General features: G+C 35.7%; 2 protein-coding genes across 4 annotated transcripts; one reads left to right on the top strand and one right to left on the bottom strand.

Moving 5' to 3' along the window:
• Positions 1–1,368: 1,368 nt before the first annotated feature.
• Positions 1,369–8,271, bottom strand: LOC146923521 (ATP-dependent zinc metalloprotease FTSH 4, mitochondrial-like). Of its 2 annotated transcripts, XM_085708676.1 has the most exons (8): positions 8,179–8,271; positions 7,978–8,058; positions 6,743–6,839; positions 6,259–6,510; positions 5,267–5,509; positions 5,029–5,135; positions 3,696–4,172; positions 1,369–3,357 (listed from the first exon to the last, which is right to left on the bottom strand). In XM_085708676.1, the coding sequence occupies exons 2-8, from the start codon at positions 8,041–8,043 to the stop codon at positions 1,768–1,770; spliced, it is 2,832 nt and encodes a 943-aa protein (XP_085564802.1). In that variant the 5' UTR covers positions 8,044–8,058; positions 8,179–8,271; the 3' UTR covers positions 1,369–1,767. The 2 variants fall into 2 exon arrangements, with proteins under 2 accessions (XP_085564802.1, XP_085564801.1); XM_085708675.1 differs by having other exon boundaries at positions 7,978–8,257.
• A 2,198-nt stretch (positions 8,272–10,469) lies between these two features.
• Positions 10,470–13,384, top strand: LOC146923520 (uncharacterized). 2 transcript variants are annotated; one of them, XM_085708672.1, is made up of 4 exons: positions 10,470–10,593; positions 11,239–11,329; positions 11,990–12,158; positions 13,051–13,384. In XM_085708672.1, exons 2-4 carry the CDS (start codon positions 11,270–11,272, stop codon positions 13,245–13,247), a joined length of 426 nt encoding a protein of 141 aa, XP_085564798.1. In that variant the 5' UTR covers positions 10,470–10,593; positions 11,239–11,269; the 3' UTR covers positions 13,248–13,384. The 2 variants fall into 2 exon arrangements, with proteins under 2 accessions (XP_085564798.1, XP_085564799.1); XM_085708673.1 differs by having other exon boundaries at positions 10,473–10,593; positions 11,248–11,329.
• The last annotated feature ends 4,481 nt before the right edge of the window (positions 13,385–17,865 follow it).

Here is a 17,865-nt window from a genome sequence, read left to right as displayed (position 1 = left end):
TTTATAATATGGATTGCATTTATAAGTGGTCCGCCATGGATTACTACATCAAAAATATTTAAAATACAATGACGTGACATATTTCATTTCATTGAAGTAGAAGTTAGAAGCCTCCTCATTTTTACGATTGAGATAGTGAGTTAATTGATATAAGTTTGATTAAAACAAAAAATAAATACATAATTTGTATTAAATTGACAACAGTTAGCTAACTATCTTAACTACAAAGACGATGAGGTTCATATGTTCTTACTTGTGGAGAGTACCATCAACCGTCGTTAGAATATATGATAATTTGCACTGGTGTGAGAGTAAAAGATACTTAGATTAGACTGACATACGGACAAAGTCAAGCTATATTACGAGCGACTCTATTAACTTGGCTACAAAGTGAAACTAGCATCTGCCTAGAAGGGTACAATCAGAGACTAAAAAAAAAAAAAGAAGGGTACAATCAGAGACTAAAGTGCCATGTTCTCTCTAGCATGAAATAGTTATTTGATTTACATGTGTCCTAAGCTATTCCAATTTCGTTGATTGCTTATTTGATACCACAAGAAGTTTTGTTATTCTTTGGGCGTTGATATGTTGATACAAAGTTATTAAATAGTGATCATTCTTTTGTTGACGAGAAAAATGCCGTTTTAATGCAAACAGAAAAAAGTAACGGTTGTTGAGAAATCAGTTCTATTGCTCTGGATAATAATTCTAAACAAATTGAATATACATAGCACATTCATCATCATAGTTACAAACATAAGTATCGCATTTGCAACCAAATAGTTGTCACTTTCAAAATTAGCAAACTAAGCCCATGTCTAACAGAAGGGAAGAGGACAGTGAGCGCTTGAACAAACAATGCTAAGATATCACGAAAATCTGTTAACTTCACAATTGTTGGAGGCAGTGCAGTTTTCCTTTATTCTACCCTAAGACTGTGATTAAGCTTAATGTATGTTCGGTGAAGTAAAAGTACTGTGTTAAAAATACCTAGAAAGATATTCACAAAATGATTAAGCTTAATTGGTTAAGTATTCAAACCATTTTAACAAAGGTCAATGAGCAAAATATCTAACCAGATCAACACCAATGATTAGCTCAATCCAAATAGGAAATAACAGAAACCATAAGAATATGCATCCTTCACACTCTGATGCAAATATAATGTAACAAGTCCTGTTATTGATCTCTGTATCTAGTGCAGAAGCTCAACTCTGCTCATAAAAGTCTTGTTAAGTCCTGTTATATTATACTTAAGTGTTTATTAAAATTGCTGGTCATTTTTCTAATTGTTTTTAGTCAGTAAAAAATTTGTAGATTTTCACTTGTCAAACACAAGAATAAATGAGAAAGAATGAAAATCCCATATTAAAGTAACAAAGGAATTTACTTGATCCTATGAACAAGGTAATTACTATCTTTCTCTAATGTTCTAACATGATCCCATTCCAAACCTTACATTAATTCATAACATGAACTTCGAACTCCAACACATCTAAAACGTCCTATTCAGTCCAGATTTATTAGTGGAATTCTTTTTCCTTTCTCAAGAGAGTTGAATTTTTTCATTTGAATCATTTTAACTGGTGTCAATTCGTTTCTATTTCCAATTCTTTTTCTAAAAGGTGAATGGTAATGGTTTGCATACAAACAAATGAGATGGTGTTTGCAACTATAAATGATTCTGTGTATTGTTACTTTACTGTTGAAGAACATTGCCACTCCACTCATACCTAAAGTATTATGTATTGGGGGTAAATTCATTTCTTAAGAAGGCTGGAGGGGAGGGAGTCCCTGCTGGTCACTGTGTACCTCCTCCCCTGCTACAGTGGCAATTCCTTGAGCCTTTGCAGAAGCAGAAGGTGCACCTGCATTGGTGGCGGCATCCGAAGCTGCAGCTGCATTGGTAGCGGCATCCGCAGCAGCAGAAGGTGCAGCTGCATTGGTTGCGGCATTTGCAGCGGCAGAAGGTGCAGCTGCTTTGCTCGCGGAATCCAAAGGTGCAGCTGCATTGGTTGCGGCATTTGCAGCGGCAGAAGGTGCAGATGCTTTGCTCGCGGCATCCGAAGGTGCAGCTACATTGGTAGCGGCATCCGCAGCAGCAGAAGGTGCAGCTGCATTGGTCGCGGCATCCGAAGCTGCAGCTGCATTGGTAGTGGCATCCGTAGTAGCAGAAGGTGCAGCTGCATTGGTCGCGGCATCCGAAGCTGCAACTGCATTGGTAGTGGCATCCGTAGCAGCAGAAGGTGCACCTGCATTGGTAGCAGCATCCGCAGAAGCACAAGGTGCAGCTGCATTGGTTGTGGCATTTGCAGTGGCAGAAGGTGCAGCTGCATTGGTTGCAGCATTTGCAGTGGCTGAAGGTGCAGATGCTTTGCTTGCATCATCCGAAGGTGCAGCTACATTGGTAGCGGCATCCGCAGCAGCAGAAGGTGCAACTGCATTGGTCGCGGCATCCAAAGCTGCATCTGCATTGGTAGTGGCATCCGTAGCAGCAGAACGTGCAGCTGCAGCTGCATTGGTCATGGGATCCGCAGCCTTATCAGTAGCTGGATTGGACCGAGAACTTCCCTGAGGACGTGACTGCTGTTGTTTCTGCTGGGATTTGACCTTTGCAAGTAAATCTTTAATCTGTCTTCCTGTAAGTGTCTCATGCTTTAAAAGAGCTTTTGCAAGCACATGAAGCTCCTTTTGATGGGTGGTTAGAATAGTTTTTGCATTGTTGTAAGCTCTCTCAAGCAAATTCTTCACTTCTTTCTCAATAAGCAGCCTAGTTTCTGAGCTCATACTTCTCCCGTTATCAAAGTAATTGTGACTGACGGGTCCAACTTCAGTACTCATACCATATCTAGTAACCATTTGCCTGGCCAGAGAAGTTGCCTTAAAAAGATCTGAGGATGCACCGGAAGTAACTCCACTTTGTCCGAAAATTAGCTCTTCAGCAACCCGACCTCCCATGCAAATATCAAGCCTGGCAAGCATCTGTTTACGAGAGAGACTGGTCTGATCGTTGTGGGGAGGCAGTTGAGAAACCATGCCAAGAGCCATCCCACGAGGAACAATGGTTGCCTTGTGAACAGGATTCGCACCATCAGTATAAATTGCAACTAAGGCATGGCCACACTCATGGAAAGCAGTCTTTTTTCTTGACTCCTCAGATATAACAGCTGACTTGCGCTGACTTCCCATTATAATCTTCTCCCGAGCAAACTCTAAATCATGTGTGCTCACGGCTTTGGCACCATCCTTTGCAGCCCTCAGGGCAGCAACATCAACCAAGTTTGCAAGGTCAGCACCAGAGAACCCAGGTGTACACCGAGCAATGATCATCAGATCAACATTGTCTGCCTTCAGAACCTGTATTGTATTGGAGTAAGAAACACACACGTTCAGAGATTCCTTCTAAGTTCTAACATTTCTATATTACACAACCTTACTACATCTCAAAATTGTGCATAATCACAATTAAATTAAAAAACTTGAATATAAATACACATAATTCAAAAACTATCGCAGGTGTTAGGCAGTTAGCTCGTGTGAAGTATCCAGCACACACCTGAACATAGCTGAAGGAAATCATACTACACAATGTTTTGGACCAATACAGTGCAAGCAGTGAACACGTGCCTCAAAAAAATTTTAAGCCATCCAATCCAAGATACAAAATAAAATATTTTTCAAGAGTAAAAGCATACCTTTGACATGTGAGATTCCAAAATCTCTCGCCGTCCTTTTACATCTGGATTGGGAACAACAACATGGCGATCAAATCGCCCATGTCTCAACAAAGCCTTATCTATTGACTCGGGAGAGTTAGTAGCACCAATCACAATTATGCCTTCATTTTGTTTGAAACCATCTAACTCAACAAGCAACTGATTTAAAGTCAACTTCGTGAACATTTGGTCATTTGAATTTGGTTTTCCGCCAATAGCATCAATCTCATCAATAAAGATTATACAAGGCGCACGCTTTTTTGCAGCAGCAAAAAGATCTCTCACCCTTTGTGCACCAACACCAACAATCGTCTCTTCAAATTCACGTCCATTGCTTGAGAAGAAAGGAACCCCAGCCTCTCCAGCAATAGCGCTCGCCAACATTGTTTTACCGGTGCCAGGCGGGCCATAAAGCAAAACGCCTTTTGGGAGTTTGCCACCAAGACAAGTAAGGCGCTGTGACAAGGGAAAAGTGTTATCTTAAGATAGTACAGAACTAAACAGGCCAGAATGTGGTCTTGAAAAAAAGTATATATAATATAACTTGAAAAGTAGGAAAGAAAATAAATACATCATAGATTTCAAAGGTGATTAATATACAGCATTAGCAAAAGAGAGAGAAAATAACAGCATAAAAAATAAAAAGGAGAGCAGAACATATTATTGTGAAATAAAGATATAAACAAAAGAATTAAAAGAAAAGAGAACAGAAAAAAAATAAGGAAAAATAAATACATATAAAAAAAAGAATTAATTAACATACTACGTGAGAAGAAATAGAGAACAGAAGCAGCATTTGAAAGTTTGAAGGAAAAAAAAAGAGAAAAAGAAATGAGAGTCCGGCAGAATTTGTTTTGGGTTTTAAGTTTTTACCACTTTTCTGTCACAGCCGCCACTACACTCTCCTTACGTTTATTAGCAATAAGCTTTATTTCTGCTTACTTATTCAGTCCAACTAAGGTAAAATGACAAGGAGACATATAGAAAACCTAAGGATAAGTGTCTGTGCTATATATATTCAATTTGTTTAGAAATTATTATCCAGAGCAATAGAACTGATTACCCAACAACTTTTACTTATTTCTGTTTGGATTAAAACTTCATTTTTCTCGTCAACAAAGAATGAACACTATTTCATAACTTTGGATCAACATCTCCACGCCCAAAGAATAATAAAACTTCTCGTGGCATCAAATAAGTAATCAACGAGATTGGAATAGCTTAGGACACATGTAAATCAAGTAACTATTTCATGCAAGAGTGCGAGAAATACACGCAAGAGAGAGCATGGATTAATGCTGGAAAAGTCTACCTTAGGATCTTTTAGGTAATCAACAATTTCTTCAAGTTCAGCCTTCGCCTCATCTACACCTTTCACATCGCTAAATTTAGTACTTGTCTCTACACTGGGCTGCAGTTCTTCGTACATAAAGTATTATAGAAAGAAAAAAAAAGGTGAAAAACAAAACAGAGAATGTGCAAATCAAACTCAGATTGAATATTGAATTAAACTCAGCGATTTGTAAGTTACAATGAGACAGTAATAATACCTGTGTTAATTCCTTTATACACGATGTGAGCTCCTACACCACATATCAAGAGGAAGGCCCCTGCAACAAACCAAATTGTATGCCATAGTTGCTCTTTGAAATTTTCACCTTCTAATGCAGCAACCTTATCGACAGGAGCACTTGTAGTTCCAAGAATCCCATCTTTTGTTGGTTCTCCGACATTTATAAGAGCTGCAACACCACTTATACTACTCTCTTCCTTTCTCGCTGAATGAGAAATAGCTGAAAATTCATATGCCTCAGGTTATAACTTGAGATCGGTAAAATGTGCAAAAGAAATGAATGTTCAAAAAGCTGATTGAAAAGAAGAAGAATAACAAATTTTGACAAGTGCACAGTTGCAATGCCAAGTTTTGAATTCTGCAGACTCCAACTTAGATCTATATAAGATTATGGATTTCGCACATCCATCATTTAATTATCCCATCCTTGAAATGCAAGTTTTATGATTAAAAGTGTAAGATTTTAATCAAACTTCATAATCCCCAACAAAATATTACGATCAATGCTACCACATAAATGGCCTGTAGCCATTTGGCAATATGCAAATGAAATAATTTACCATATACCCAGAGACTTCCACTGGTTTTTGGGAAATGAGAGAAGATAGCAAAGTATTAATATTCAAATCATTATAAAAAAGACTATGTTAATTACATTTTGTAGAAATGTTGAACCTCAAATAATAACACTCAGCATGTAAGATTCTAAATGTAATGCAAATAGATCCGTGCCTTCAGTCTTTTTACTTGGGGCACAACCATGATTAGGCAGAGTAGCAATTACCTCAGCTTTCTAATCAAATCAAATTATAAACAATTCAAGCATGTGTCTAGTTTCCTGATCAGGGGGGAAAATCTTAATTCCTTGAACAGAATTAGAATGTCCGCAAAATATGGTCAAACAGAGCAAAGCACAATCACATGCAAACACAGTCAAGAGAAAACGAGCTATTCTAGCAAGATAATTACCTCTTAGTAGAGTGTTCAGAAATTCACTTTCAGAAAGCCTGCCAACTTTTACTAATGCTTTAACATATTCAGAAAATGCCACAGAATTCTTATGCAGAGATGGGTTGCTTTCATATGCTCTAATCACGGCTTCAGGATCAATTTCATCGTAAAGTTCTTTAAGAGAAGAGGCTTCCTCTGCTTCAGATGAATCGCGTAGTGGTCGTGCCAGATTTCCTAGATATCTGGACTGGGAGAATAAAAGCCTATTCCCTACATAAATTTGAGAGTAAGTGCCACAAGAAATATCTAAAATCAATAATAGTTTGCTAGGTACATGAAACACATGGTGAAAATAGGCATAATTAATTCAAAACAAAGTATATCTATAGAATTGAAATAATTCAGAAAGACAGTATTGACAAACAAGAGAAACAAAAACAAAGGCTTATATTTCAGAAACATAACATGCAGTAAATGCGGTAAGGGAACAAAAGTTTCGTACTTGTACAGCCTTCAAACTTTTCAAACTTATGACGAGATACATAGTTTCTACTCAATAATTCTTTGACCTTCACAAATTCAGATTGACGCCTTTCAACCTGCGAAAATAACTTATAAGATCATATGACAAATAAAAAGAATACAAGATACAACGCAGAGATAGAAATTGGCAAAATATAAAAAGAGAATTTGCAGTCCAATTATGATACCAGTACCGAAATGTCGAGTTAACATGCCTGCCTGATTAGTATACCAAGAATATTCAAAATTGACGCAAAAGATTAAACTCTGTTTAATATGATACCGAAACAATTGATACTATTTAATAGTCAATTCCACTATGGTCCTGTTTGGATTGACTTATTTGAGTTTATCTAGTGACATAAGTTTTGTAAGACTGTTTGGGAGAACTTATGAAAACAGCTTGTGATAATTTTCACCAGCTTTTTTCAGCTTATTTTCATAAGCTCTCCAATATAGCTTATAAAAACAACTTATAGCCAATGAAGCACGGACACTCCTCGGATTAGGCGTGTCCCGGTGTCGGACATGTGTCGTGTCCGACACCAACACTTGTAATTACACTGAAGTATGTGATTTTTTCAAATTATTAGCTGTGTCGGCGTGTCAGTGTCCGTGTCAGTGTTCGTGTCCGTATCCGTGCTTCATAGCTTATAGCATATACAAAAAACAGTTTGAGGTTCTTTTATCTTTTTCTATAAAAAATAGTTCATGCAAGCCTATGCATAAGTGTTTATCATGATAAGCACTTGTACTATATAAGCTTGAAATAAGCTATTTATCCAAATAGGCCATATATATGGTTTGTTTGGATTGACTTATATGAGTTTATCTACTGACATATGTTAGTTTTCCGAGACTATTTGAAAAAACATATGAAAACAGTTTATGACAATTTCCACAAAACTTTTTTCAACTTATTTTCATAATATACAAAAACAATTCAACTTCATTTTATCTTTTTCTATAAAAATAAGCCGTATGAGCTTATAAGCCGCAAATAAGTTGTTTATCAAAACAGAACAGACCCTATATGTATTGAAATTTGCTCATTACAACCAGAAACTGAAACAGTAGTGATGCATGGTCGTTGATGAAAGAAATTGTAATCTACAATAGACATACTAAGTCACTAAATATTATTCGAACAAAAGTTTTCCTTAGTGCATGATCGAATTCAAGAAAAAAGAAAAGAAAATGTAATGAAGTACAAACCTGCATTCGAGCTTGATGGATTGAAGAAGTGAGGTGGTGTGTAATGAAACGCCTCCAAGCAGCCATGAAAGAATGTGGTGACTGGCGTTGTTGAAATGAAAATGAATATGGAAGAAGATGAAATGAGAAATATTATGTATATAAAGGAAATAGCCAATCCTAACAGAAATGAATTTCAGTCTAACTGACTAACAAACTCACTGCGAAACAAACAAAGGACTCCCGTACATGTCTTTGGGATACCTCCTTCGCCACCTTCACACTGCCTTTTTACATGACCAAAGTTGTTGACTTATTTTTATTATTAGTATTAGAGAAGACTAAAAGGAAGTTTTGTCTGGCATTCAACATATTAAAAATTTTAAAATTAATTTTTTTAACATAAAATTTATAAATTATTCATTTTTTTTTTATTTTTAATAAATGTTCTTAAGGCAGTTGTTAGTAATATTCTTATTATTATAAAAATAAGGTGAGACTCTTCTTTTTGGGCTTTGACTCTATTTTGTAAAAAAAAAAAAATATTGGTGAGACTCTTTTTAAACTTTTATAATACTCGCTCTTTTATTAAATGATATTGTTTGGGTCCCTGTGAGCTTAGCTCAGTTGGTAAGGACAATGCATAATATATGCAAGGTCGGGGGTTCGAACTCCAGACACCTCAAAAAAAAGATATTGTTTGGATGAAATTTGTGTAGGTCTTATACTTTATAGAGGAATCCAATGTAAAGTGAAACCGTGAATGTTTTTTTGAACAAGTCCAAGTAGATTGAATGTTAATCGTATGTTTATCTAGTATCAATTATAAGTAACTAAGTTTATTGAATAAATGGTGTATCAGATCTATATTATATACCACATGCATCATTTATTCAATTAATCTAAAAAGTTAAAGGCCTAAATGCACTTTTCACCCCCTATGTTTCAGAAAGTTGCGATTTTGGCCCCCTATAAAAAAATGGATATTTTGACCCTCTAACTTTTGGCCCTCTTTTGATTAGCTGATTTTATGTCAATTTCTTAGTCTCTGATGGTGTAAAATGACATGGGGATAGAAGGATGCTGATAAGTGGAGTCCAAACTTGCATGGTGTCCAAACTGACATGATAAGTGGAGTCCAAACTGATAAGTAAATCCTTCTTTAGGGGGGCCAAATGTTACACCATGCAAGTTTGGACTCCACTTATCAGCATCATTCTATCCCCATGCCACTTTACACCATCAGAGACTGAGAAATTGTCATAATCTCCATCAAAATCAACTAATCAAAAGAGGGCCAAAAGTTTGGGGGTCAAAATATTCATTTTTTTTTATAGGGGGCTAAAATCGCAACTTTTTGAAACATAGGGGGTGAAAAGTGCATTTAAGCCAAAGTTAAAAGTTATTTATAATTGAGACGAGGGAGTAAGGAGAAAATCTTGTGTGGACCAGGACCAAGAATTTTGGTTTGGTCACACACACAAGAATTTGTCTTCTCTCTCTTCTCTTCTCTCTTCTCTCTTCTCCATTTTCTCTCTCTTCTCTCTTCTCTCTCTTCTCTATTCTCTCTTTGTGTGTGACCAAACCAAAATTTTTGGTCCTGGTCCACACAAGTGTTTCTCGGGAGTAAGAGATTAGACAACTTTTTTGTATGCAGTTTGATTTATAATCATGAGATTGTTAGACCATAAAAAACATGAATTCGTGTCATTAACTAAACCATGAAACAACTTTTTGTCTACTAAAATACCATTTTTCTTCAACATAGAAATATTATATACGTACCTCTCTGGTAAAGTTTTGTTTGTCTCGTTGTTTTCATGATGAACTTAAAAGAGCAATCTAGAACTCAAGTTACACTTTAGAAATTCAAAAAATTTATACACTTATTATTTAGGGTTAATTATGTTTTTGGTCCTTACAAAATTGCGACCTTGTAAGTTTAGTCCTTACTTAATTTTAATAGCATTTTTATGCAGTATTATTGTTTAACGTATGAGTTAATTTGAATTTGTATTGGAATTAGCTTGAAGTTGAATTGTGCTGCAGTTAAGAAATTAACTTACAGTTGTGAATACAAATTTTTTAATGTACGAACTTTAAATATAAAAAAATGATAGGATATTTTTTATCAAAATTTCATCATAATGTAATTTTTGGTCATAAATATTTTTATATAGACCGGGTCAATAGTCATGCGGTCCGACCAGTGACCCACTAATTCGACCAGTAGCCCAGTGACCTAGTGCCTTGACCGGGTCGGTCACCGGTCCGAGTTTTAAAACATTTGGATCTAATGGTTGGTTTGAGATTTTAGAGTTTCCTCATCTCAAGGTTTGATTCCCCTAATGTCAATTTTAATGGACAAATTTGCTCTGACTTTAAATGAGATTTTCACAAATGGACTATCAAATTAGTCGATTATGGGATCGGATAGAGTCTTTTTTTTTTTTTTTTAAATACATATAAGAAAAAACCGGTCAAAATGTACATAATAGATTAAATTCATTGATATTTTTTCCTTAAAAAAAAACCTCTTTCCCGTATAACCAAAGTTCTCTTGGGGGGTATTACAACACAACAGGAGGACAATAGAAACGAGATTCATTGACAGGGAAGCCGATTGAAGTTTGGCTGGTAATCATCCTTCTTTCTCTCTTCTAACAATTTCGTTCATTCTATTCTAAATTGCAATCATACTTCGATGCATTTCTTCGTTTTTATTCGCATCTCTGATTCCCAAATGCTGCTGCGTTTTCATAGAAGCTCAGGTTCCTAATTGCATTTAGTTGTGCTAATTTTATCTTTATTTTACTTAGTGTGATTGAAAATTGTATTCATTGTCTTCTCGAAGGTGTAGTCCAGTTATATGAGTTGGGACACTGAAAGAGTATTATGTAGGTGGTTCAGTATCCGATCCGATCCATGTAATGTTGTCAATTAGTCGTTATAGCGGCGATGTACTGCTATAGCGTGGTGGAATTTGAACATTTAGTACAAAGTGTTGTTAAATGGTGATTATTCAACCAGTTTAGATCTGTAGCATAGTGGAATATGAACAAATTGAAATCCCTATTTTGCAATTAACTACATTTTTGGGTAGTAATCATCAGAGTATCTTTTTCTTGCTTGCATCTATAAATGTGATGTAGCTGAAGCAGGGCCAAATGTTCTCTAAGTTGTCAATATTATTACACATGATGTTTTCAACTCAAGTTTTTCTTGCTTTGTCTCATCAAGTTTTGCACCAGAGTTTTAATGAAGTTCAATTGTTTAAACTAGGGTTTTCAGATTCTGGCAAAAGGCTTTTGGAATGGCAGCGATTTACAGTCTTTACATTATCAATAAGTCTGGTGGATTGATCTACTATAAGGTTACATTACTCGTTACTGTCAGCTTGTAATTCTTTTTATTTTGTTTTCTAAAAGATATATTCTACTCTAAATTGGTATCTTCGCTTCATGAGCATGTTGGGTTGTTAATTGGAGTGAGTTTCGGCTGATCAGTTTTATTAAAGATGACCATGATTCAATCTAAAAAAATTTACGTGCCTTTGTATTTTATCCCGTTGTTTTTTAGTATATAAGTTTTGTTAAGTTAGGTGCCTTTTTTTGAGATTTCAGTATATGTAAGAAATTTTTTGAATCATAGTATGATAATTAGGATATGACTTCAGTTGGCAAGGTGGAAATAATAATGATTCAATCTTCCTAAATTTTGTATTGAACATTATAACAGTAATTTTAGATTTTTAGTTATATGCGCAGATTTGCAGCAATTTTTTGAGTTGTATTTGCGAAGCTTAGGGAAGATTTGAAAAAATTCTACTAAGGATCATTAAATGAAACCTTGAAATCTTGATTAATATTAGCAGTTTAAGAAACCACAATGGCATCATTTAATCCATATCTGTTAGAACCAGTATCATCTAATACAAAAAATAGTTTGCTGCTGTTGCACTATTGAGTTAGAGCAATGTGTTTTGGTAAATGAAAACTATGATTTAGAATTTGTTAAACTTTTTGATATTCAGGATTATGGGTCGGCTGGACGAATGGATACAAATGATACCTTACGAGTGGCTAGCTTATGGCATTCAATGCATGCCATCTCTCAGCAGTTATCACCTGTTTCAGGTTGTTCAGGAATTGAACTACTCCAAGCTGACACATTTGATCTTCATTGCTTCCAATCGCTAACAGGTATTACTTTAAATTAAATAACCCATCGTTAAGTTAGGCTTTCAGACTCACATGGTGAATAAAATGAAGAATTAACGCCAAACATCATGTGCATACTGATGATTGATATATCATATGTCTAATACCATCATTTGATTTTCATCCACACTGGTAGATATGAAGCCCTGCGAGTACTTGGTCTGGCCAGGTTTTAATGAAAGATGGTTTAGAATATAATTTTTTTTGAAAGATGGGACATAAAACTTAAGAATGAAAAGTTTTATTTGATTATGTACTAGGAAGGAGGCTTGAGATTGTTGGAAATTCTACCTTTATTGTGGTCCGCCCCTAGTCGCGTAATTGTGGCATTTGGGTTGCCTTCATTTGCAGCCTCCAACACCTTCATTGTTGGCTTTGAGGGGGTGGATTTAGTCCCACATCAGATAGATAAGACTCTTGATAAGAGTTTATAAAGACGGGGCACTCCTCATCTTACAAGCCGGTTTTGCAAGGATGAGTTAGGCCCAATAGAAAATCTAAGAGAAATAAATAATTTTCTATTGACTGTTATTTATTGGATATTAAGCACCCACTGCTCAGTATAAATTTTTTGAATTCCTTTTTGAGGCAAAGGAAAATAATTTTTTTTACATAATATATGACTTTCCTAATGTATGTAAAGGTTGCAGGCATATGCTTCTTTTGATTTAATTGATGATGAACTTGATAGTTTAGATATTTCTGGATGCTGTCATCTACTCATCTTAGTTGCCACTTTGCATTCATTGTGTGGATGTATTTGGTTTAATATCTGTGGAAAATTGAAGCGCTGTTTAATAATTTCCTACCCATACCCTTGTTTAAATTTTAGGTTTTGATATAACATCAGGTCATTAATTCTTCTCTGCAACAGGGACAAAGTTCTTTGCAGTGTGTGAGCCTGGCACTCAACAAATAGAAAGTTTATTGAAATACGTATATGAATTGTATACGGATTACGTTTTGAAGAACCCTTTCTATGAGATAGAGATGCCTATTCGATGTGAGCTCTTTGATATCAATCTAACTCAGTCAGTACAAAAGGATCGTGTTGCATTGTTGGGTCAATAAGTTGCTGACCAAGGCCAAGTTTTGTTAATCACTGTCTTGTAAGAGGTGCTGCTACTATGTTTTATTGTACCTGGTCTATGTATTTGCTCACAGAAAAACAATTTAAGATTCAAATATATGAGAGTCTTCATTTTCTACCATGTTTTTCCAATTCAAATGAGATATGTCTCTATATCTAGTTCGTTACTTACTTGGCCATATTTTTCTAACCCATATGCAATTTGTTGTAGATATGATGGTAATGATACATATTAGGAGAATAGTAGTTTGTTAGTCAGTTAGTTAATTACAAGTTTGTAATAGGTGGTTAGATTGTTGTTCTCTATAGTGAATTAAGTTGGTAAATGTTGTAGATATGATGGTAATGATACATATTAGGAGAATAGTAGTTTGTTAGTCAGTTAGTTAATTACAAATTTGTAATAGGTGGTTAGATTGTTGTTCTCTATAGTGAATTAAGTTGGTAAAAGTAGTTTGGCAGTCAATTAGTTAGTAATTGAACCCAAAGATTATTAGGAGTGTGAATTAAGTTCCAAACATCCGTACCAAGAAGAGAAATATTGGTGGCTCTAGCAGAATGAATACAAAGACCACCCTGATTTCTACGAGTAATTATTTACCGATTCTCCCAATGGCTAGACTTGCTACCCGAAATAAACTGTCTCACACTTCTGTCAATCTGATCACAGACACATGTTGGCAGCCATAATTTCTGCATAGGATATACTGGCATAGAGGTGATGATAGACTTAGCAAGGGCGACTCTGTCAGCTGTATTAAGAAGTTCACTCTTCCAACCTGCAAGTCAGCCATTAACTGTATCGAGAATGTAGGCAAGATCATGTTTCTTAACCTGGTTAGACAGAAAAGGAAAGCCTAAATACTTGTCTAGTTTGTAAGTATGATGGAATTCAACAATAGAAGCATATTTAGCAACCTTAACATTAGTTAAATTTGAGGAGGGAAGAAACCTGGATTTATGCAGAAGTGTTGGAGAATCTAGACAAAAGTGTTGGAGAATCTCCTTGACACGCTTGGCTTGCAAAGCTTTAGCCTTAGTAAAGAAGGCAATCATTTGCAAAAATAACTGAGACTTTTATTCAAAATAAAAGCTTACAAAAATTAAAATCATAAACTATTGAAAAACTAACAAAATGAATGCAATTTTATTATTTCAAAATGATAAATCTGGTAGTCTATGAAGTCTATTCTGAGATGGTTCGAATTGGTCTCTGGGCTTAGAGTTAACTTATCTAAGAGTAGTCTTATTACGGTGAACGTGGATGACTCATCCCTCACTATGTCATTTACTTTTCTGAACCGAAAGATAGGTGACCTGCCTTTCAAGTACTCAGGAGACCTAGTTGGTGTTAATTCACAGAAGGGATCTACTTGGAAGCCAATGCTAGATGTTCTCCTATCAAAGCTGGATTCATGGCATAATCGGTATGTTAGTCACTTAGTCTTGGGGGGAGAATAGTCTTAACTTAATTCTGTCACTAATTATCTACATATCTTCTTTTGTCAAAAAAAAAAAAAAAATTATCTACATATCTTCTGCCTTTGTTTGTTCAAATTGTTGGATGAGGTTCTCAAAATGATATTTCATATCCAAAGGGGGTTCTTCTTGGGATCGAAGGGGGGGGAAAATGTTGTGTGGGTTTAAGTGGTATGTGGTGTGTAAGTAAAAAAGAGATTGGGATCTTGGTGTGAGAGATCTCAAGGTATTTAACCTTAGGCCTATTAGCTAAGTAAGGTGGCGAGTTTTGGTAGATACGTCTTCCTTATGAAAGGACGTGTTGATGGTCAATCATGGTTTAGGGATTGCAGGTGAGAGTTATCACTGTTTAGGCATTTCTATATCTCCTCTGTTTGATGGGAATTTTTTTTGGGTTGGGATTGGCTCTATGTGGGGAGGCGGGTTGGTTATCTGGGCATATATCCAAGAAGGTTTGAAATGGTGACTATTTCTTTTCGGCAAGATGTGTGATCGGGTGGCAGCCCACTAAAAGTTGCTCTCCGAAGATTAAATATTTGTGCTTTATGAGCAGGGGGATTGTTTGGTGGTGCCTCTCTGTTTGCGAATATGCGCTAGTTGACAGTTTCCTCCTTTTGTTGTCTTCGACCCATATATCTTGAGTAGAGGATGTCTGGTGTCGTTGTTGTAAGGTTGAGAATGTTTTTAAGTTAAATATATGTTCGTCATCCTGTTTGATAAACTCCCTGGTTTGAGGGTCACACCCTTTTATGGGATAGTTTTGCTCCCTCAAAGGTGATTGCCTTTTGCTAAAAACTATTATCGAAGAGATTACCTACTCGTTTTAATTTGGTATGAAGAAAGGCAATCTTTGCCTGTCATTGTGCGGGGTCACCAAGAATCAGAAATCCATTTGTTTGCCTAGTGCAATTTATCTTCCTTTTTCTTGTCTAAGAAACAATCTACTATCTAGATCGTTTAGTGTGCATATGCAGAAAGAAGTTTTGGGTGTCCTTTATTAGGGGTATTGTTTAATTTTTTTGGATACTTATAATCTGGTTGTAGCTCTTATACTTGAGTTATGGTATCTCTTTTTTTTTTTTTTTTTTTTTGACGGTATGAGTTATAGCGATATATATATTTTGTTATCTTAGAAGTAAATATCCCCTGTTTAAATTATCTTAAAAGTAACTTGCTGGATTTTTGTAACAGAATGAATACAAATTTCGATAATTCTCAGCTTAAAGTGGTATGGGAATACAATTTACTAACTTTTTGGTTACTGAAATACAAGTTTTTTATTTTTTGACAGTTACTAAAATACATGTTACTAACTACTAATATATATTTATTGTACTAGCTTATGAAAAAGCGGATTCGGATTGGCTGACTTTGTCGGCGAAAGGCACGGTACCTTTGGTTCAGCCTAGTCCGTTGGATAAATCCTATGTCTCAGATCAAGCACTCACACACACGAGAACTGAACCATCTTGCCATTCAACTTCTGCACGCCATCGAATCTCAGCACACCGTCGAAGATCTACACGTTGTCGACCCGCCACTGTGAACCTACAGCTTGTTGCTTTTTCAAGGGTTGAAACGTGAAAAACTGAAAATTGACTATTGGTAGTCTAGCACCTAGACACAGGAGAAGAAATAAAAAAGAGCAATGTGGTTGTCAATGAAAGTGCACCCAAGTCCATGAGAGTGATTTTTGGGTTTGATGATTTCATTATATCCTTATTTTCTGGTGCTGTTTCAGCCTGGTCAATATAGTTATTGGTGCTGGAACTATTGCCTTGACTGCAACCTTGAAACAATTACGGTTGGTTCTTGGTCTTGCTGCTTTTGTTTTCATTTCATGGTCTTACAGACCTCTATGGCAAGGTTACAGTGTCAAAACATTTGAACGGTGAGTCTGCAGCGTTGGTAGGGTGACACAGGCAGTGCTCGATGACCGGCGCAACACCAACGGAGAGGTGGAAAAAGGTTGTCGCCATGCATGCCTTTTATTTTTGCGATCACTGATACAACAAGTGGCTTGATCCGAGACATAGGATTTATCCATTATCCAACATACTAGACTGACCCAAAGACACCATGCCTTTCGTGCGCGGTCAAAGTTAGACAATCCGAATCCAAAAATAGTTATTTTACCCTCTTTGTTTAGCATATGTAATAATTTATTTCAAGGTTTATGTATTATATTTCTAAGACAACAAATTATATGACCCCATTCCATTATGATCCACACGCATTCTGGTTGTCAAATACATGAGTAGCAATCGAGTGTGATATCATGCAACAACTAATTTCCACATTATCTAATTAACAAAAAGATTAGTTAATAAGCAATGATTAATTTTTCACACGCGTGGTAAAACCATAGGGCCACAGTGCCAAATTCATCTTTTCAACATACACAGTCTGGATGCATTAAATTATTATTATGATTCCCCAGCACTTTACTTATATCCAAAAATCAAACACATAGTTAATAAGCATGCTCTTGGAATCTTGTCTACGTGCCAAATTGGAGAAGACATAAAAGATATTATGCTCCTTTACATTACGTGTTGAAAAAGTTGAGCATATGTGACGCAAATGCTGCTCCTGTTTTGATTGCACAGATAGATATAGATACTCTTTTAGAAAAGATATTTTGATATCAAATATCGTATTCTTTGTTTTTTATGTGTCTGCGTATTTCAAATGTGTATAAATTATAGAAGATGGACATGAGATAGATATAAACATATATGGTGTCTTATTTTGATGTTTAAATAACATAACTCTAAATTTATATATCATTTTATTAATTAAGACATTCTCAAATACAATATTGAGCACAATTTTAAAATAACCAGCACCGGATTTGGATTCAAATCATTCACACAATCTTGCAAGGGTCGCTCAAGATTGTCGGATTAACAGTTCGAACATATGTTTCACCTTTGTATTTTACCTTTTTGCCAAAACGAGAATGTGAACAATTTCATATTGATTAGCGCAATTCTTCAGATGCTTATCATGATCCTCGAATTAAGATTTCACAACTCATGTTCTGACTTTGTACAATTTACTCATTAACCAAAATAAAAATGTCAGCCGTGTGATTTTGATTCAACGGGTCTAGATCGT

The sequence above is a fragment of the Medicago sativa genome, chromosome 5 (genome assembly GCF_051527215.1).
Source record: "Medicago sativa cultivar Bolivia chromosome 5, Bolivia_mono, whole genome shotgun sequence".
Lineage (NCBI taxonomy): Eukaryota > Viridiplantae > Streptophyta > Magnoliopsida > Fabales > Fabaceae > Medicago > Medicago sativa.
Note: the sequence above shows the minus strand (reverse complement) of the source record. Positions and strands in the feature narration are given on the sequence as shown.

Excerpts from the sequence above, each read along its gene's own strand:
- LOC146923520 (XM_085708672.1), top strand. The coding sequence starts at position 11,270 with ATGGCAGCGATTTACAGTCTTTACATTATCAATAAGTCTGGTGGATTG. Across the intron at positions 11,330-11,989 it reads GTGGATTGATCTACTATAAG|GATTATGGGTCGGCTGGACG; the intron begins GTTACATTACTC and ends TTTGATATTCAG. Across the intron at positions 12,159-13,050 it reads TTGCTTCCAATCGCTAACAG|GGACAAAGTTCTTTGCAGTG; the intron begins GTATTACTTTAA and ends TCTCTGCAACAG.
- LOC146923521 (XM_085708676.1), bottom strand. The coding sequence starts at position 8,043 with ATGGCTGCTTGGAGGCGTTTCATTACACACCACCTCACTTCTTCAATC. Across the intron at positions 6,840-7,977 it reads TCCATCAAGCTCGAATGCAG|GTTGAAAGGCGTCAATCTGA; the intron begins GTTTGTACTTCA and ends TTATTTTCGCAG. Across the intron at positions 3,358-3,695 it reads TGGAATCTCACATGTCAAAG|GTTCTGAAGGCAGACAATGT; the intron begins GTATGCTTTTAC and ends AATACAATACAG.